A 20,917-nucleotide genomic window follows, 5' to 3' on the forward strand; every position below is an offset into this window, starting at 1 on the left:
GCTGGCAGAATAAGAGATACCACAGGACTTGGCACATGGTAAAGCTCCCGGAACCTCTTTTCTCCTCCTCTTAACAAGTTAGCTAATTGAAGTCAGAGCAAAATTACTCAATAACTTATTTACTTTAGACTGCTGAAGGTGGAAATCTTACATGTCTGGAATACACCAGAGTGGCTTCCTCAGTGCCACAAGGCCACTCAGAAACAGGGCTCGCACCAGCAGGTAGCCCGCAATGTAGACCGTGCACCACTGCAGACAAATCAGCACTCCGCTCACGCTCACAAGCCGCAGCTGCCACAGCCTCCCCAGGCCCGTGTCCCCCCAGTGTGTCACTCCTGGCTGGTTTCTCTGACCCCGGAGCTCTCCACCCAACGTGCCTGCCTGGCTCCCACAGAATCCTGTCCCCTCGATGCCAAGCCAGAACCCAGGGACACAGCCTCTCCACCAGACAAGCCTTCCCCAGATCTGCCAGCTGGACCCCCACACACACCTCCACCCACACCAGCCAGGAAGGGGCTCTAGACACACCACTTACTCTCCCCACAAGGGGCCTTCAAATGCAGCTCTCTCCCCTAGAGTGAGCTGTTCTGCTTCGGGGAGAAGCCCTTCCCACATCCTCCCTTCAGAAAACACTGTGCTGCCCTCCTCAGGGCTAATTGAAGTCTGCAGCCACAGCCGCTGCCGAGGCTCCTGGATAAATGTGCCCCCAACCCCCACCTACTGGGTCCCCTAAGAAGAGCAATGGTGAAGTGGGCAAAGCCAACACCATGCCCCAGCCGGCCATCACCCAGGCACACAGACCAAGCGAGGCACTAGGACGACTCTGGTTCCCTAGTTTGGGACTAATTTCTACTAACCAGCAAAATTTGTTATTAATTTCATCCCTCAGAGTTCAGCAGTTTATAAATCAGTATCTAACTAAACCACTTTTAAATTTAATTTAGGAAATGTAATAATTTTATGAACAAATTTGAATGTATATATTATTTCAAGAGTAAACTGGATCTAAAAGAAATATCAAAATAGTAATGGAATATACTTTCCCTTACATTTGTGATTCTTGCCACCCAAAGAAATTATAAAGCTTTTAGCATGACCTTAGCATTTTTAACACTTGGAGCTCTCGGTTTCCAGGAATGTCTACATTCGTGTGTCAGCACCCACAGCAGAGTAACAGGCCCTTACTAGAGAGAGAGAAATGATACAATCTATTTCCCATATAAATGCAGATTACAAACAAGAAACTGCCAAATTTCAGTCCTCCCACTTGTGGCCACCAACTAATTTTTCTGCACCTCGGTTCACTCTTCTATACACTAAGAGTACCACCATTCAGAGTTGTTAGCAGAGAGACATAATGAAGCATCGTCAAGTTCTAATAAAGACAGATTTTACCATCATCATCATACGGAGGTGTCATTCCACAATACTCAGTACGAGGCATGGACACCCTCCAGCAACGCGCAAGCACCTGGCCTTGCTAGCCATGCTAGCTGGAGTCAGTCTTCCCAAAGACCAGGCCTCGGAACTCCCACCGGTGAGCGCTCCCAAGGCCAGACGGCGGAAGACAGAAGCAACCTGCCCTCTCCAGCCTGTCGTCAGTGAGGCCCACACTCATGGAATGGTGGGTAAATTCTGCAAGTGCTCCAAGCCCTGGTTTCCCTATCTCTCAAGTGAGAACAGAAAAAGCTCCCTCAGAGACAGTCACTTGGCCGGATAAACTATTCAGTCATCTCCGAGCACTAGCTGAAGGCAAGAGAGGAGTCACCGATATCCCCAGCGATCCCCATGGCTGCCTCCATGCCTCTCAGGCTGTTTTAATAACTGTTTACATCAACAAATTTAAATTGTATTGAAGAAAATGCAAATAAAAATAGGACAACTGCCAACTCTCTCAGCTATCTCTGGACACAGTGCGTGACATGCTGGCATGAAGGTGATCTCCCCTGGTTTTAAAGGGCCTTCCAGAGTCAGGGCCCCAGTAGGTATCTACTTACCAGAGCCACAATCAAGTGGCAGCATATGAGGGAATTTCAAAATATTTGTGGAACACAGAATAAAAAGAATTTTTAATTAACATGATTCTTGGTGTAAAAAATATTTTGTCACAAAAGGTTCCCAAATGGGCAGGCATTTGGCACAGTGGTTAAATTGCCACTCCGGGCACAGGCATCCCAAATCGCAGCGCCTGGGTTCCAGTCCCACATCTGGTTCAAATCCAGCTTCCTGCTAACGTACACCACGGGAGGTAGCAGGTGGTGACTCAAGTACGTGGGTCCCTGCCAAGGACTCCTGGCTTTAGCCTGCTCCAGCCCTGCTATGAGTATCTAAGGAATAAACCAGCAGATGAAAGATATGTCTCTTAACTCCCTCCCCCAGCTCCTGTTCCCAAGTAAAATAAAGTTCATGAAAAGTGTATATTATGAAAAAACTATGCAGGGATTTAAAACATTTTTTCATGAAAATAAATTTATCTTTTTAAATTATTTATTTGAGAGACACAGAGAGAGGGCGAGCATTAGTGGAAGTTCCCATTCACTGCTTCTCACTCCAAAATGCCTGCCAGGGCCAGGACCAAGGCCAGGAGCCAGGAGGTGGGTCTCTGTGGAGGGCAGGAACTCAAGTTACTTGAGCCATCATCACTGCCTCCCAAGATCTGCAGTAGTGGGAAGCTGGCATCGGGAGCCAGGCTCCAGACTGTAACCCAGGTTACTGGAACATGGGCATCTTAACTGCTTGGACGAATGCCCATACCCCTCAACTTATCTCCTGATTCAATTTTTTTTTTTTTTTTTTTTTTGACAGGCAGAGTGGACAGTGAGAGAGAGAGACAGAGAGAAAGGTCTTCCTTTGCCGCTGGTTCACCCTCCAATGGCCGCTGCGGCTGGCGCGCTGCGGCCGGCGCACTGTGCTGATCCGAAGGCAGGAGCCAGGTGCTTCTCCTGGTCTCCCATGGGGTGCAGGGCACAAGCACTTGGGCCATCCTCCACTGCACTTCCTGGCCACAGCAGAGAGCTGGCCTGGAAGAGGGGCAACCAGGACAGAATCCGGTGCCCCGACCAGGACTAGAACCCGGTGTGCCGGCGCCGCAAGGCGGAGGATTAGCCTAGTGAGCCGCGGCGCCGGCCTCCTAATTCAATTTTCAAAAACTTTTGAAGTACACTTGTATATTGATTCTTACATAATTTGGTTGTTTAAAAAAACAAATCTTAGGGGTTTATTGGGTAAAGCCACTGCCTGCAATGCTGGCATCCCATATGGGTACCGGCAACCTATATGGGCCCTGGTTCGAGTCCCGGCTACTCCATTTCCAATTTAGCTCTCTGCTATGGCCTGGGAAAGCAGTAGATGATGGCCCAGAGGAAGCTCCTGGCTTCAGATCGGCACAGCTCTGGCCACTGTGGCCAATTGGAGAGTGACCCAGGGGATAGAAGACCTCTCTCTCTGCCTCTCTTCTCTGTGTAACTCTGACTTTCAAATAAAGAAATAAATCTTAAAAAAAAAAAATCTTAGCATGACTGTAACAGTCAAATCTTACCCTCTAAAAAAGAGCAACTAAACCTAGCGTGTAAGCCTGACAAGAAGACCGCAATGGAGAGACTATTAGGACAAGGGACAAAATTAGGACATAAACTGTAGGTCTAAGTGTTCAAGCAAAATTAAATTTCCTGCCAGTGATAATTGCTCTGAGGCTGAGTAGGATACGCACTTGTTACCAGGAAATACACACTGGATTAAGGAGTAAAGGGAGAGGACGCATACAACCTACTCTCAAATGCTTTGAGAAAATATGGATGGATAGACGAACAGATGGACAGAGAACCAACATGGTAATAAAACAAAATGTTAATGGTAAAAATGTTCGAACTTGATGCATTCAAATAAAAGGTACATGGTGTTTCTCTGTATTGTTCTTGCAACTTTCTCATACATTTGAAATTATTTCAAAGTAAAAGCCAAAAATGATAAGCTTGTTTCACTTTCTTTTCCTTGGGGGTTCTGGGTGGTTTTAACCCCCCCCCCGGGGGGGTGGAGCAAGAGGGAAAGAAAGAGGGAGAGGAGAATGAGAAGAGTCGAGACCACTGGCAGAGAGCACAGAAACAGGAGGTGTAACGGGAGGAAGGGGCATTCCCTGAAAGTACCCAAGGTGTTAAAAAACAATGCTCGACATGTATTTTAAATACATTTTTTTTTTTGACAGGCAGAGTGGACAGTGAGAGAGAGAGAGAGACAGAGAGAAAGGTCTCCCTTTGCCATTGGTTCACCCTCCAATGGCCACCGTGGCCGGCGCGCTACGGCCGGCGCATCGCGCTGATCCTATGGCAGGAGCCAGGTACTTCTCCTGGTCTCCCATGGGGTGCAGGGCCCAAGGACTCGAGCCATCCTCCACTGCACTCCCTGGCCACAGCAGAGAGCTGGCCTGGAAGAGGGGCAACCGGGACAGAATCCGGCGCCCCGACCGGGACTAGAACCCGGTGTGCCGGCGCCGCTAGGCGGAGGATTAGCCTAGTGAGCCGCGGCGCCGGCTTTAAATACATTTCTTTAAAGTTCTCAGGACACGTCCATCCTACCAAGAAGGAAAACAAAGACTGGGGAAGGGAAAGGTGGAACCCTGCTCAGGTCAGTTTCCACGCCAACAAATCACCTTTGTAGGGGGTCAGAGTCAGCACTCAGGTTTTTGATCTACAGTTTAAAAAAAAAAAAAATTTGAACTAGTATTTAGAGATGTGAAATGCGCCATCTTTAACCCAGAACTCTCAATTATGTTAATACGTCTCAAAAACCGTGCTTCCATCTGAGCCTGGCTCCCTGGCTCCTGAGAAGAAAGGCTGACACGTGGACACGCCTCCCGAGGCAGGTGCATGCCAGCAGGTTCTTTAGCACGAGGACAACACATGGGATTTTAAAGATTTGGTATGAATTAAAAAGTGGGTTATCTCAGAACTGCAGCTGACAAAACTTCACTGAGGGGCAGCAGAAGGCCCAAGACTGTCCAGGCAGCTGAGGAGCAGTCTGAGTGCCGTCTGTGCTGGCGAGGGCACTGACCAGAGTGCGGGCGCCTCAGTCAGGGGCTGCCTCTCACCTCTCCAGCCAGAGGCCCTCCACATGCTTGGGTTAGTGAAGCAGACCAGGAACTGGCGGTACTGGGCTTGTCAACTGGTGATCCTGGGCAGATCCTGGATTCCTCCTCTGGGAAGTAAGGATGTGGCAGTCATTTGGCCTGCGTCTAGTATCAGAGATGGCTGTATCTAATACTGCAGCGCTTGGATTGGAGTCCCGGCTATGATCCCAGATCCCAGCTTCCTGCTGATGTGAGCCCTGGGAGGCAGCAGACGATGGCTCAAGTGGTTGGGTCCCTGTCACCCATGTGGGAGAACCTGAGTGAGTGGCCCCCGGCTTAGGTCCCCAGGGCACTGTGGGCATCTGAGGAGTGAAGCAGCAGGTGGAAGTTCTCTCTCCTCTCTCTCTGCTCCTCAAATACATAAACAAACAATAAGATAAATAAAGTGAAACCTGGGATGATGATAGCACCCACCTCAACACACTGGTGTAAGTATCAAATCACACAACAGATTACAAGACACTGAGGCAGTGGTTGGCCTACACAGGTGCCCAGATCTAAGTGTCAGAGATCAGTACCGCTCCGGCCCCCTTCCTTCTCACGTAAGGAATAGGGGTTGCCAGATGAACTCACGCTGCCGTCCCGTGCTGCCCAGCGCTCTGCAGTTCTGGGATCAGCTCTCCTCTCGACAACACCTTCCAACCACTGACACCAAAACGAACGCAGACTGCTAGAGGTTTCTCCTCTCTGCCTCACGCTCTGACCACAAGTCTTCCTTTCTTTGCCAGAAACACAAATTCAAATAAGCAAGGCTCACCTGTGAGGACAGCCCCCCACCTCACCTCCACGCCACACCCTGACTCCACAGCGGCCTCACGCCCCACTGCCCCCGGCTGCCTTGTAGACAGCACAGCTCTCCCAGAGCTGCAAAGCCCGGGAGATAAACTCGCTGCGCCCTCGGCACCCCCACTCAGCACAGCTCTCGTCTCATACACACCAAGTATGTCCACAACCAACTGCAACGCAAGGCCAAAAATGCTGTGCTCCTCACCCGAATTCTCCTTGGAGTCTCGACTTCTGGCACGCGGTGCACAATCACTGTGATGATTTCCTTAACAATAAATAAATCAATAAACAAAAGAAACCCATGTGTAAACCATTACCTCTCTCCAAGCCATCTTCTTCTAAATAATACAAGCCTTCCTAGATGTGTCCATTCTAAGTAATAAAAATTATGCAACCTGGCTTGTAAGAGACACTGAATAAATGCTCCATGTATCAATGTCACAAAGACATTCGGCTGTGTCTCGTGTTGCAAGTGGGACTTCTCTCAGATTCAAACTGTAATGCTCACACGGGCACACCTGATTTCCAGGGTAGAATGTCACTATGGCTAGTATTCTTAGAACACTCCTCAAACTGCTTATAGTTGCTACCGTAATTCAAAACAAAGTACGTCCATAAAGCACAGGCCACTCTGTAAGATTAATAACGTATGCTCCCCAGAAAAATCGTGAAGTGTCCTTTGCAGAAAAAAGAGCTGTTCAACTTGGTCGCACTCAACCCCGTCTGGACAACGCTATTTTATGCAGCACCCAGGAAACATGAACAAGGATGATTTTCCATTTCCCCTGTTGGCGAGGCCTGGATAAACAAGTGTGAGTATCTGCGCATCTTCCACCTAGACAGTTACATAGCTTCCCTGTACACCTTCACGTACTCTGGATAGCAGCAGCAACTACAAGGTATGCTGGTCATATATCCTGAGCATTTATGGCAAATTATTAATCAAGTCCCACCTGAAACAATTTGTTAAATTGATTTTAATCACTGGGCCTCTCTTGTGAAGCTTTGTATAATCAGCATTTCATTTACAAAATTAATTGCCTGATTGAATCTCAGGAGGCAGTTGCTGTCATTACCCTGCTGTCATAACTCCTGAGGAGGGTGTCACAACACAGAATTCTGACAGTATGAGAAGCACTGCTATTTTAAAAAATGGGTGAGGGGGGAAAGGGATAAAGGGGAAAAACCAAAGATGTCACATTACCTCCATCAGCCTGCAGGAAAGCTGAAAGTTTCATGTGAATTACACTGGGTATCAATATGCTTCTGCTCAAGCAATCAATACACACATCCGAGAGGCTCGGGCATGAGGGCTCTACCATCTTCCTGTAACAACTAAACGAGTCAAGCTTGAACCTTCGCTGCGGCATCTCCATCACGCTGTACCCCTGTCAGGACCAAGAGCAGCACCACCGAAGACTGGCACACTGATCTGACTACCGCCAATGTCCCATCCTCTTCCTTTCTTGCACTTTCTAGTAAGAAAGGCATGACCAGAAATTTTAGGAATGTATGACCAAGATACCAAAATATATCCATTTTAAAAGACTCAAAAATATCAGCATGCATTCAGTCTTTCAAAAGTATGTGTGTACGGATTGTTAGTTTACATGCTCTTATATTCAATTTCTTGCTCACCATTTACTAGTCTATTGGTAACTGATGGGTCTTCATCTAAATATATCATCACAATCCATCAACAGACCTAAGTCTAGAAAGCATTTTTCATATGAAAGAAAATATTAAGACTGGGGCCGAAGAGAAGAGAGGGGAATTTTAAGTCACCAAGTATAATTCTCTCAAAAGCTGAGACCCTTCACCTGTCTCACCATATTCCAAACGCACCCACACAAGCATGAAGCCCGGCAGACTGCTGCTTTACCAGGATTCTTTTCAGAGAGAATGCCCAGTTCTGCGCAAGTCCCTGGTTCTCAGGACCCCTGCCAGGCCCCAGGTGTGCTCCTCACCTTCTCAGAGCTCACCTGCCAAGCCAACTAGGCATAAAAGACCTCCCCGGGCATAAGGGCAGGGGCCGATTTCAAACAGTTCCGTTCAGTGCGATCCACTTCTGAATCAGGCCCCTTGTAAATGGGTCACTCTGAACTCACGAGAGGCCTCCTCTGGAGACCAGGTGCACTTCAGCTTCCTTCCTGTCAGTGCTCTGAACTGTGACTCCCTGGAACACCCACAGAATCCTTACAAAGAAGGCTCACCTTATAAATTTACTCTAAATCTTGTGACCAAAGGTGTTCTGTTTGCTGGCTTGGAAAAGAGAACTGATCGGCACCCACTCTGCTACGGCAAGCCAATATGGCCAATCCATGGCTACTGGATGCCAGATCTAGACTGCCTTTGGGAGTGGTTCAGGGTGCAGGGCAGCCCCTTAACCTCTCTGTCTCACGTCACTCCCTTACAGAGCAGCGTACTCACAGGGATGCCCCAGGAACTGACAAGGTAATTTCTACAAAGTGCGTTCTGTTCTGGAGCGAGGGGCATTATGAAAGCACAGCACATGTCTAGGGTCACTTTGTGAGCCACACGCTGTAATCAGAGAATAGGCTGTACAAAACCAAATGCCTGCCAATGTAACTGCACCAAAAGGACTCTACACAGGGAAGACAAAGAATTCTCTTGCACATGTGCAAGGAGGTGGGGACACAGTACTGCACCCAAACATTTAACGGCAGCTCCACTCCCACCTGTGACAGCAGCCCAGTGGGTCAGAAAGGCATTAGGGCAGTGAGTCTTGGAGGTGAATGGACAGATGCTGCAAAGTTGTGATGGTGGCTGGCACGAGGGCACAGCCAACACCCACATTCAGGACCCTAATTTTCTACCTGAAAAAGGAGAGAAGCTATTTTTTTTTCCTAACATAACCTGTGAGAGTACAGCTTGATAAAAATAATCTCAGTTGTTGAGGATGTACAGGAAAAATGTAGCTTCTGTCTTTCCAAGGGAGGTGGGAGCTAGGGGCCCTGGTCCCTTGGGGGATCTTCTATCTGCATGCTGGAAGGGGACTGAGGAAATTCACACTCATCAAACGAAGCCATTACATAGAAACATGTGAGAAACACAGATTTAGATGAAGGCGGAATCACATTACCTCGGAGGCCATATCTGTTCACTTATTCATGCATTCAACACTGTTTAAACCAAACAAATACTAATGTGCAAGGCACCATGAAACCTAAATGAAGGTGCGAGATGCCCCTCAAGTCTAGGAGACAGCCACTCTAACAGAGGAATTAAGTCGTGGTCTTGGTGGGCTCACAAATGCCAAGGGACAGAGGAAAACCCACCAACCCATGAGTCCAGCTGTGGGCAAAGTGTTCGTATCCAAAGAAAGAGAAGGATTCAAGGGGAGTTTACCATTTCGGTGGATAATAAAAAATGAAAACTATGTACATACATATCAAATGCACAAACGCCATAGCCACCACCATTCCCTGAGCACCTACTGTGCACTTGGCGGGATACGATGAACAAAGTCCTCACTGGTGTCAAGCACCATCGGACTTGAAGGAAACATCTCTGAGAGCTGGTAACTTGCGCAAGGCTGCACGAGGACTGGATGGAATAAGGATAAAGCCAGGGCCGTCCAGCCGATGCTCTCTGAGGGAGGCATCCACAACTGCCACTCAGCCCCACTCTGGGCCATGCCAGTTAGTATCCCTTGCTATGAGCAGCACGTACCCACAAGTCCCTTCTTTCAAGTTGCTATAGTCTGAATTGTGTCCCACCTCCAGGGCAAATTGTTTTGTCGAAGCCCTAACCCCCAACAGGACTATCTGGAGCAGCGGCCTATGAAAAGGTAGGAACAGGTAAATGAGATCGTAGTGGTGGGCCTTCCCGACACAACTGATGCCCCAAAGAGAGGTCAGGGTGTGGGTGCTGGTACACAGCACTCTCCTGCTCCCCGTCCCCTGCAGGTGCACAGAGAGAAAACAGGAACAGTGGGTACCTAGGAGCCCAGAGAGGAAGCCTCAAATGGAAAAAGGTTTTGCCAGCACCCTGATCTTGGACCTCAGACTCCAGAACTGTGGGAATTAACTGCCCTTGAAGCCACCCAGTCTGTGGCATTTTATTGTCGAATGACAAGGTACAATGAAAGGCAGCCACCTGCCACTCTTTACCTCACTCAGACCTACAGCTCAGCTACCTGCCTGCCACCCAGGACCACAGATGATGGCGGACAGCCCCCAAGCTGAGGACTGCATGTCTCTACCCCTGTCCAGCTACGTGGCCACAAACCGCCCTCCTCCACACAGCTGACCTTGCTCAGCCTGATCTTAATCTGTGAGACCGTGTTGCAGCTACAGCCAGCATCACTGTCTAGTTGGCTTCAGCCTACATGATAGGAGAATGCTATTTCTGATTCATCTTTAAATGAACCAGGAAACCCAAAAGCAAACTGTCACCCACACTGACCAACTTTTTGTTTGAGAAATGCAAATCTCTTTTTATGAATATAACTTATGTATTTATATGAGAGAGAGATCCCTGCCACTAAGCCTCCCCCCCATCTGCTGGTTCACTCCCCAGATGTCCACAACAGCCCTCACAGGGTGGAAGACTGAGCCCTGGGAACTCAATCCAGGTCTCTAAGGTAAGGGACAGGGTCCCAATTACTTGAGCCATCACCACAGCCTCCCAGGGCTTGCGGTAGCAGGAAGCTGGCATTCAGAGCTGAGCCAGGGCTCACACCCAGGCACTCGGATGTGGGATGAGCGTCTTAACCAGCAGGCTGAACTCCTTCCCCTGAGACGCAAACCTTTAGATGTCTTTGCAACAGTGCAACAGAAGCCCCAGATGTGCCACACTTATCTAAACGCTACCTCTAACCTAGGCCTCCTATATAATGCAATTGATTCACTAGTATCATTTTACAGCCCTTATTAGGTTTCTCTAAAATCCTGTTTATTAAATTGCCTCCTTTAAGTATGCATAGTTACTAACCTGTTTCCAACTAAATCAGGCACCATATGAAAAGAAGATGAGACTGCAACAATGGAAAGAGTACTCCGGGGATTACATTTCATCTAGATCTCAAAATTAAAATAGGCCTAAATTTTACAACTGTAGAATTTCCCTTTAAAAAGAAAAGCTGCTTACTTTATACACAGGTTTCTGGGTGGGTAAAATGTCAATATCCCACCAGGAGATCCTGTGCACAAAGTGGCCACATTTTTCATAAAGCATGTGAGGCAAAGGCCAGGACTCAACGTGGCCATCATGTGCTGCTTCCTTTATAATCAGGAGGTCGGTCATGGTGTGATGTGGTTCAACAGTCCCAGAGCTCAAACAGACGGGGCCTTCATGTGCCAGCTGGAAAGCACGGAAAGAGCAAGAGAAAGGAAGCCAAAAATAAGATGAGCAATAATTCATTAAATTAAGTTATTGGTGATTTACTTTTAAAAGAGTAACAGCAAATAAACAGAGTAAAACAGATGCAATAAATAAGTCTCCAAAATGTGCAATTTCAGAGATTTGTTCAACCATGTGACTTTAATTAACTTTAATTAGAATCATGCAGATAAAACAAACTCATATGTGCAACTTTAAAATATTTCTCCTCAAAACCCAAAGAAATAAAAATCCTTAACACTGTTTTTAAACATGGACTTTAGTGCCATTAAAAAACTTTTTTAAAGGGCTTTCCTCTCTTCAAGTGAAAACAAGAGCAGGATATTCATTATATTTTAAACCACACAAAGAATTCGCACAGCTAATGAGTAAGCCCTTATTAACAATAACACGGCTGCTTTTATTTTCAATTTTCATGTGGAATACAGGCTAGAATTCTTTAATGATGAAGAGTTAGAATATCGACAATTTTTTTTCTAAAACTGAAACATGCAGGTATAGAAGTAATAAAAAATAGTCATTTATAAAAAAGCAATGAGAGGAAACAGGTCTGATTCCACGGGACTCTGTGGTACGAGGACCGCAGCAGTGGTGACTTCAGCAACGGGCAGTCCTGCTTCGGTGGATTTAGGCTGCGGCCCACGCCGGCAGCACCAGCACAGGAGGGACCCCCAAGAGCAGAGGGCAGGTGCCCCGTCCTCCGCAGGTGTCACTGAATCACATCCACATCCGATGGGGACATCCACCAGTGCCGCCCCTACAAAGCATGAGAACTGAAATATTTCAAGACCTACGTTCACCACTCCACAGTCCCGTTTCTGTTTCCTTTCCTTTTTTTTTTTTTTAAGCTAACTAGATACTAGGAAAATAATTTCAAGGAAAAAAAAATCTAGCTGCTGCCTTCTAAATAGGAAATGCTCTCATCTTCTCTCAATTACTTTAGAAATTTCAATTACTGAATTCAATTACTTTGAAATGCCTACCTCGACCTCTGCTTTGGGACAGAACAGGACTAGAGTATCTACAGTTACACAGCATAACTGTGAAGAGGCTGTGTCCTAATAGCACGCTCCAGGTAAGAAACTCAGTTACGCTCAGCAGCGGGGACACAGGAGGCCTAGACTGTCAGAGGGTTCAGACCGTGAGACCCAGTCCCAATTTCCAGGAAAATCGTCTAGCCAACCGCCTGCAGAAGAGGGCGCCATTCCAAAGTGACTCGGTGGCCCACAGCAGAAACCACATGGTGGGGTGTTTCTTTCATTGTTCAGTTTCTGCTTAGACAACCGTCTTCCCCATACCCACAAAATTACCCCACGAAAAAAGCAGAACTGCTGAGATAAATCTAAAATAAAAAGGCTCCAGTGCAGAAAAAGGACAAGGAGCATACACACTATATGAGTTTAGTTAGGAGCTTCTACGTGGCTGCCTATGCTCGCAGGATTTCAAAACAGAAAACAAGCCTGATTCAACAGTGGAAACCTCTGGGAAGTGGAAACAGCAGAAGGGATTTTTTTTTTAATTTCTACTCAGTTTTATTTATTTGAAAGGCAGAGACACACAGATAGAGAAAGACCTTTCATCTACTAGTTTACTCCCCAAATGTCTGTAACAGCCAGGGCTGGGCCAGGACAAAACTAGGAGCCTGTCACTCAAATCTAGGCCCCCCATGTGTTTGGCAGGAACCCTGGTACTTGGGTCACCCCCTGTGCCTCCCAGCATGCGCATTAGCAGGAGGCTGGAACTGGGGGTGAAGCTACGGACTCAAATCTAGGCACCTCAACACAGGATGTGGGCACCCCACGCAGCATCTTAGCCATGGTATCAGACAGCCGAAGGACAAAGGAATTTTAAATACTCCAGGTATGTTTTTGTCAGTGTTTGAATCTTTTATAAAGAAAATAGGCAAGCATTTGGTCTAGCAGTCATGACGCAAGTTGGATGTCAGCTTTCCATATTAGAATGTCAGGAATAGATAGAATAGCTCCAGTTTCCTGCTAATGCAGACCCTGGGAGAGAAGTGGGTGATGGCTCAAGTAGCTGAGCCCCTGCTACCCACAAGGGAGACTCAGATTAAGTTCTTGACTCATAATTTCAACCAGTCCCAGCTATAGGCAGGCATTTGGGGAATGAACCAGCAAATGGCATCATGTTCTCTTTTCCCCCCTTCCTCAGTCCCTAATAAAATAATGTTTTTGAGCCAAAGAACATTAACAAAATAAAGAAACAAAAACAGGGAGCAGATGTTTAGCGTAGTGATTAAGATACTGTCTGCATGCCTTGTCAGGTAACTTGGGTTCCATTCCCAGCTTCGGCTCTTAACTCCAACTTCCTGCCAGTGCAGGCCCTGGGAGGCTGTGGTGACAGCTCAAGTAACTGGGTGCCTGCCTCCTATGTGGGAGACCCGAATTACATTTTCAGCTCCTGACTTCGGCTTCCACCCCAGTCCTGTCCACGTTGTAGCAGGGAGTGAATGAGAACAGAGAAGAACACTCCCTCTGCCTCTCTCTCTCTTTCCACCTCTCAAATAAATAAAATTTGTAAAAAGAGAATGTATTCATGTACTGCACTTCTGTCATTAAAAAGGAAGGAAGGAAGGAAGGAAGGAAGGAAGGAAGGAAGGAAGGAAGGAAGGCAGGCAGAAAGAGAAAATCTCAAGAATAAATCAAAATTTAGGGGCAACTGTTGGGACACTTGGGATGCCTGGATCCAATATGGGAGTTCTGGCTACTCGTGCTCTTCCAATTCAGCTTCCTGCTAATGCACCTGGACATAGCAAATGATGGCCCAAGTACAAGCGTTCCTGCCACACATGTTGGAAAACCAGACGGAGTTCCTGACTCCTGGCTTTACAGCCTGCCCAGTCCAGGCTGTTACCAGCATTTGGAGAGTGAACCAGCAGTTGGAGACCTCTCTCCCCCACTCTGTCACTCTGCCTTTCAAAAAAGTAACCAAATCTTCAGGGAAAAAAAAAAAAAAGCCTCTAAATTTGAAGAAGGGGCGTACCTAGCATAAGAATCTCAAGTAAAAATTAGGCGGTAAAAATATGGCAAAACACAACGACTGCATGGAGAATCAAGAAGCCTGGTTTGAGATACGCGAGCCTCCTGCTTATGACCTATTAGGACAGCAGTTCCTGTGTAATACACTTCCTGCCTCTGGGCCCCAGACTGCATCCAACAGGGCCTGCCGGTAACACGCTAGCTGGGTGACATGAGATTGGAAAATACAAGGTGGCAAAAACAGAGACACCTCATTGGGTGCAGGATGCAAGATCTGGATGGAACCTAAAATGAGAAAGTGCACCTTGCCTGGGTGTGGCAAACTGGTATTCCCACCCAATCTAGTTTGCCTCTTATTTTTGCGTAACCAACAAGCTAAGGATACTTTTTACCTCTTTTAATAGTTTTTTCTTTGAGGGGCAGGGGATCAAATGAAGAGCAAGAGCTCAAACGCGTCAGAACCCCCATCCATTCACAGGTTGTCTAGGCTGCTCTGGCACCACAGCAGCACAGCTGAGTAATCCAAACACCCCTTGCAGGGCGCTTCAAGTATTAACTTCCTGGCCCTGCGCAGGAAGCGTCCTGACCCCTAATCCAAACGCCAACCTGTCTCAAAGGCAAAGAATCACCAAGACATCCCATAGCAACAACGTGGAGAACAGAAGCTTAGATTTCAGTCACAAGATGTGGTTTGAACCTACGTTGTGTCCTTAACAAGGACACCATGCTTCAGTTTCCACAAATATAAATCAGGGATCGTCAGTAACCAAAACTTCCAAGATTACTGTCAAGACGAGATAAGAAAAGTAATATGCCAATTAAGTGATCTGTAAAGTATTATTAGAAAGTAAAACCAGGGGCTGGCATTGTGGCGTAGCAGGTAAAGCCGCTGCCTACAGTGCCAGCATCCCATACGGGTGCCAGTTCGAGTCTTGGTTGCTCCACTTCTGACCCAGCTCTCTGCTAATGTGCCTGGGAAAGCAGCAGCAGATGGTCCAAGTCCTTGGGCCCCTGCACCCACATGCAGTCAGAAGTTCCAGGCTTCCGGCTTCAGATCAGCCCAGCTCTGGCCGTTATGGCCATCTGGGGAGTGAAGCAGCAGACGGAAGACCTCTCTCTCTCTCTCTCTCTCTGCCGCTCTGTAACTCTGCCTTTCAAATAAATAAATAAATCTTTTAAAACATTTTTTTAAAAAAAGTAAAAGCAAGCAATCCACAGGTAAACTTCGGTAGAAAATACGTTTTTAGTAGAAAAGACAAGCGGAGATGATGAACCGGGGGAAGCAAAGGCAGAACCTGCCCTGCAATGGCACAGCCTCAGAGCCGCAGGGGCTTCTGAAGGGCACGGCCTTGGCCTTTGCGAGTGTATGCTGTGCAGACGTTCACCCCTCATTGCGCACCAAGGCAGCGCACCTCACTGCAACTCACTCAATCCCCCTTTCATGGATAAGGAAACACAAGCTCAACAGCACTCACGGCTAAGATCTGGGGACACGGTACTAAACCTAATTCAGTGAAGGTCACGGAGGAAAAGTGGCCATTATGTAAATCAGGAATGAACTCTTACAAAAAAAAAAATCGTATCACAAGTTTTCAAAGCTGCCAAATGTGCCTCTTATCCCATTTCTTTCCTTTCACTGAAGGAAAGGAGATAAAGCAAAGGTGGCCTCTGCTTAGAAAAAGCTTCCTGTAGGCCCCCTAGCAGAGTGTCCCTACAGGCAAACCAATGCCTGCCCCGACCAACAGCAATGGTGAAGCTGAGCCCGGTACACCGCTTCCGTCGTGGGTAAACTCAGGCCCAGGATCCCTCTCCTAGCCCGAAGTCCTTGGCCCTGCTTTGATGATTGCAAATCAACCTCTTACTGAAGACTAACTCACTAACCGAGAGTGGAGCACCAGGGCAGCCAGCCCCACAGGGCCACAGATCCCAGGACTCGGGAGGTCATCTGTCTCCTCTACAGATACATGTTGAGTTTACGCCTTGCCTTAAGGTTTCTGTTTTTACAGAAACCCAAGGCCTGGAGCAAAAACTAATGTCAGAAGCCTTTTTTGTCAACATCAAATCCCAAAAGAATGCAACCAATGGCCATCCTATCACTGATCTATCAGAGGAGGACCACGAGCACCTCAGACCAACCAGAGACCTGCACATGAACCAAACACACACCTCTCCACCCCAACCTCATTCTCTAAGATTCCCTACCCTAATCCCTTACAGAGCCTGGACACTAAGCACTGGCTACCCCCTACACCTTGCTCTGCACTTCACAACGATAAGTAATCTACTTTCTGGGGCAGTATTGTGGCATAGCACTGCTAGAAATGCCAGCATCCCATATGGGCGCTAGTTCAAGTGCCAGCGGCTCCATTTTGGATCCAGCTCCCTGCTAATGCGCCTGGGAAAGCAGTGGAAAATGGCCCAAGCACTTGGGACCCTGCATCCACGTGGGAGACCCAGATGGCGTTCCTGGCTCATGGCCCAGCCCCGCCCATTACAGTCATCCATTTTGGCCATTTAGGGAGTGAACCAGTAGATGGAAGATCTCTCAGTCTCTCCTTATCTCTAACTCTGCCTTTAAAATCTTCAAAAACAAAACAAAATAAACAAACAAAACTACTTTCTGTTACCCCAGTGTCAGTGTACTCAGGTGAGCAGAACCAGGTCTGAGGTTCTACAACAGTAATGGCGGTAATAGCAACATTTTTTTTTAAAGATTTATTTATATTTTTGAAAGACAGAGTTACAGAGAGGCAGAGGCAAAGAGAGAGAGAAAGAAGTCCTCCATCCACTGGTTCACTCCCCAAATGGCCAAAATGACCAGGGCTGGGCCTATCTGAAGCCAGGAGCCAGGAGGGTCTCCCACGTGGGTACAGGGGCCCAAACACTTGAGCCATCTTCTACTGCCTTCCCAGGCCATAGCAGAGAGCTGGATCAGAAGTGGAGCAGGGGGACTCGAACTGGTGCCTATATGGGATGCCAGCACTGCAGCTGGTGGCTTTACCCACTATACCACAGCATTGGCCCCACAGCCAACATTTTGTATGAGCTTTACACATACTACCTCATTTAATACTCAAAATAACCCCACAACCTGGGTACTGTAATTTTCCCATGTGCAAAAATAAGTGGTAAAGCAGAAGTTTCAAACTGAATGCATCTGCCTACTCCTCCCCCTCACGTAGCACATTGTCCAGCAAAGGCAGGCGCAGAAAAACGGGCCAGACCTGCCTGGAGACTCAAACCCCAGCAGCAAAGGTCACACTCCAGAAAGAGGGCTCACCCCAGACATCCTAAGTCGGCCAAGGGACAGCAGGGTAAGTCTGAGTTTTGTTCCAGCCTGAGCAGGATAACCAATTTTAAGGAGTCTTCAAAATGTTCATGGAAAGGAGCTGGCGCTGTGGCATAGCAGGTAAAGCCACCACCCGCAGAGCCAGCATCCCACTTGGGCGTCAGTTAGCGTCTCGGCTGCCCCACTTCCGATCCAGCTGCTATGGCCTGGGAAAGCAGTAGAAGATGGCCCAAATGCTTGGCCCCTGCACCTGCCTGGGAGACCCCGAAGGAGCTTCTGGCTCCTGGCTTCAGGCAGCCATTTGAGGAGTGAACCAGCAAATGGAAGACTTTTCTCTCTGCTTTTGCCTCTCTATAACTCTGCCTTTCAAATAAATAAATCTATTTTTAAAAAAAGTTAGTGGAAAATGTATATTATGAAAAACCATGCACAGACTCATGGATTTCCTTTTTTTGGAGGGGCATCAAAATATACTCAGATTAACCTTTTTTTAAAGATTTATTTATTTGAAAGGCAGTGTTACAGAGAGACAGAAGCGGAGAGAGAGAGAGAGAGAGAGAGAGAGGGAGAGAGGGAGAGAGGGAGAGAGGGAGAGAGGGAAAGAGGGAAAGAGGGAGAGAGGGAGTCTTCCATCAGCTGGTTAACTCTCCAGAAGCTGCAATGGCCAGAGCTGCACTGATCCAAAGCAAGAAGCCAGGAGCTTCTTCCTGGTCTCCCACGTGGGTGCAGGGGCCCAAAGACTTGGGCCATCTTCTAGTGCTTTCCCAGCCCATAGGAGAGAGCTGGATCAGAAGTAGAACAGCCAGGACTCAAAATGGCACTCACATGGGATGCCGGTACTGCAGGCAGCAGCTTTACCTGCTAGGCCACAGTGCCGCCCCCACATTAACTTTTTATAATGTATCTGAACAGGACCTAGTTTGAGGCACTAGCAAGGGTAAGACATCACTTTGGACAGAAAGCCCCTATCAGAGCAACATGAATCCTGCCAAAATTGAAGCAAGAACAAACATCAAATTGATGGTGAAGCTTGGGTGGAAGAACAGTGAAATCACGGATGCTTTATGGAAAATCCAGGAGCCAGCATTGTGGCACAGCAGTTAGTCACCACCTGCAATGCCAACATCCCATACGGGTGCCAGTTTGAGTCCCAGCTGCTCCACTTCTGATCTAGTTCCCTGCTAATGCATCTGAGCAAGCAGCAGCAGATGGCCCAAGTGCATGGGCCCCTGCCCTCATGCGGGAGACCTGGATGGAGTTCCAGGTTCCTGGCTTCAGCCTGGCCCAGCCCTGGCCTTTGCAGCCATCCGGGAAGTAAACCAGTGGACAAAAGATCTCTCTCTCTTCCTCTCTCTCTCTGTAACTCTACCTTTCAAATAAAGAAAGAAATGAAAGAAGGAAGACAGACAGACTGACTGACTGACTTATAGGGACAATGTCCCAGGGAAATCATTGGTTTACAAATGTTTACCACACTTCACGAAGGGCCAACATGATCTTGAAGATGAAGCCGACAGTGGCACAGCAGCCACATCAACCAGAGGGCAAAGAACTGGTCCTGTCTGCGCCCTCGCTGAAGAGGGCCAGTGTTCAACAGCAGGAACGACAGCAACACCACAGGCATCTCAACTGGTTTAGCTCACATAATTCTGACTCAAAATTAACATGGAACACAAGTTTCTGCTTGATGGGTGCCCAAACTGATATAGCCAAATCAGCTGCAGCTAAGAGCAGAGCTTTCCATGGAAATTTTAGACAAGTGGGATCAACACCCAAGCATTTATTCAAAGAACGTAACGGGAGAGGGAATGTGACTGTAGCAGTAGGACTCTGAAGGCAAAGCACAATCAAAGCAATAGCCACCAGGAGAGTCGGTGGTGCAGGCAGCGTGAAGGGGGACCAGGCAAGAGCACAAGTCACGGCAGCAGTTTTCTGGGATGCTAAACAATGCTAACATCTGCTGAGTGAGAGTGTCTTGAGAAAGTTAGACAAAGTTTTAACACAAAAACTCCTGGAAAAACTTCAGCAAAGTGTCCTTCTCCACCACAAAACCACTCTTGCTCATTCTTCTCATTACACGGACAATTTTGCAAGAGTTTCCGCATGGAGTCATTATTCACCTTACAGTCCCGATCTGGCTCTTTCATACTTCTTTTTGTTTCTTAATGTTTTTATAAAAAATTACTTATTTATTTGAAAGACTTATAGGGATAGAGAGAAAAAGAGAGATCTTCCATCTGCTGGTTCACTCCCCAGACAGCCATGATGGCCAGGGCTGGGCCAGGCCAAAGCCAGTGCCAACAACCAGGAGCTTCATCCAGGTCTCCCACATGAGCAGCAGGGGCCCAAACACTTGGGCCATCTTTGCTGCTTTCCCAGGTACATTAGCAGGGAGCTGAATGGGAAGCAGAGCAGCCGGGACTCGAACCAGCACCCTTATGGGATGCTGGCGTTGCAGGCAGCAGTTTTACCTGCTACACCAGAGCAGTGGCACCTGTTTCTTAATCTTAAAAATTTTTAAAGGCTTCTGTTTTTCAGTTAATCATGGCTAAATTTCCAGGACCGTCAGTTTTTTCTATGAACTGTATGGCTGGCGTCATGGCTTACTACTTGTCTTGAACTTAATGAAGCTGATGTTGAAAAATGAAGTTTAATTTTTTCATTTTTATCTTTTAATTTCATTTTCTACAATTTAATTTTATTTCCCCAAGTCTTTTAAAGTCCTCTGGTTTATAGTTAGTAGCAAGTAATTACTGACTAAACAGTCATGAATTGGTGAGTAGGGTACTGGACTTTAGCAAGATGTCTGCATTTGTTAAACTCTTGCTCTAATTACATGTCACTTCATAAATACTGGGAATTAGCAATATTGCCTAATCTTTAAATTTTAAAGTTTTGGTGGGAAAAGAACCAAGGATAGGAAGACATAAAAGGGTACAGGACCAAATCTCATGTTGCCAGGTAGTAAATGTACCTTGTGGTTTCTGCTGCCTACAGAGTGAAGCAGACTCTTTTCTCCATGTGCAAAGCTCTGTGTGCTCTGGCCCCTGGTTGTCAACTCAGTCTGCAATCACGGGGTATTCCACCATGCTAGGGAATTTCACACAACCACCACGATCACCTCTGCTCCTGCTACCACTTAATGGACACTTATTTTACACTGTGTTGTATGCTTTAAGCGCATTTGTTAATTGAATCCTCATAAATTAAGTACTGTTATCCAGATTTTGCAGATGAAGAAAAAGAGACTAAGTGTTTAGAAAAATATGGTGAAAGAGTCCAAATTGTTCACTTGTGTTGGCAAAACATAACAACAGACATGCTCAGGGCAGGATATAGGATCTGAAGCTCAGATTG

General features: G+C 47.2%; 1 protein-coding gene and 1 long non-coding RNA gene across 22 annotated transcripts in view; one reads left to right on the top strand and one right to left on the bottom strand.

Annotated features, from left to right (window-relative positions):
• The window catches only part of ARID1B (AT-rich interaction domain 1B), a 449,775-nt gene that overhangs the window by 400,701 nt on the left and 28,157 nt on the right, over positions 1-20,917 (bottom strand). The window contains exons 1-2 of one of the 21 annotated variants that reach the window (XM_051855231.2): positions 6,226-6,508; positions 6,114-6,173 (exon numbers count right to left, since the gene is read on the bottom strand). The exons of 18 other annotated variants lie outside the window; for them this stretch is intronic. In XM_051855231.2, coding sequence (XP_051711191.2) covers positions 6,114-6,173; positions 6,226-6,240 — 75 coding nt within the window. In that variant the 5' untranslated portion in view covers positions 6,241-6,508. Of the gene's footprint in view, positions 1-6,113; positions 6,174-6,225; positions 6,509-11,020; positions 11,520-20,917 lie in introns of those variants that run through there. 2 more of the 21 variants (XM_051855230.2, XM_051855232.2) reach the window with 2 other exon arrangements.
• Positions 6,488-20,917, top strand: part of LOC138849559 (uncharacterized) — a 31,799-nt gene continuing 17,369 nt past the window's right edge. Inside the window, exon 1 of the long non-coding RNA XR_011388444.1 lies at positions 6,488-6,720. This is a non-coding gene — a long non-coding RNA (uncharacterized lncRNA). The remainder of the gene's footprint in view (positions 6,721-20,917) is intronic.

This window comes from Oryctolagus cuniculus, chromosome 5 (genome assembly GCF_964237555.1).
Source record: "Oryctolagus cuniculus chromosome 5, mOryCun1.1, whole genome shotgun sequence".
Classification (NCBI taxonomy): Eukaryota; Metazoa; Chordata; class Mammalia; order Lagomorpha; family Leporidae; genus Oryctolagus; species Oryctolagus cuniculus.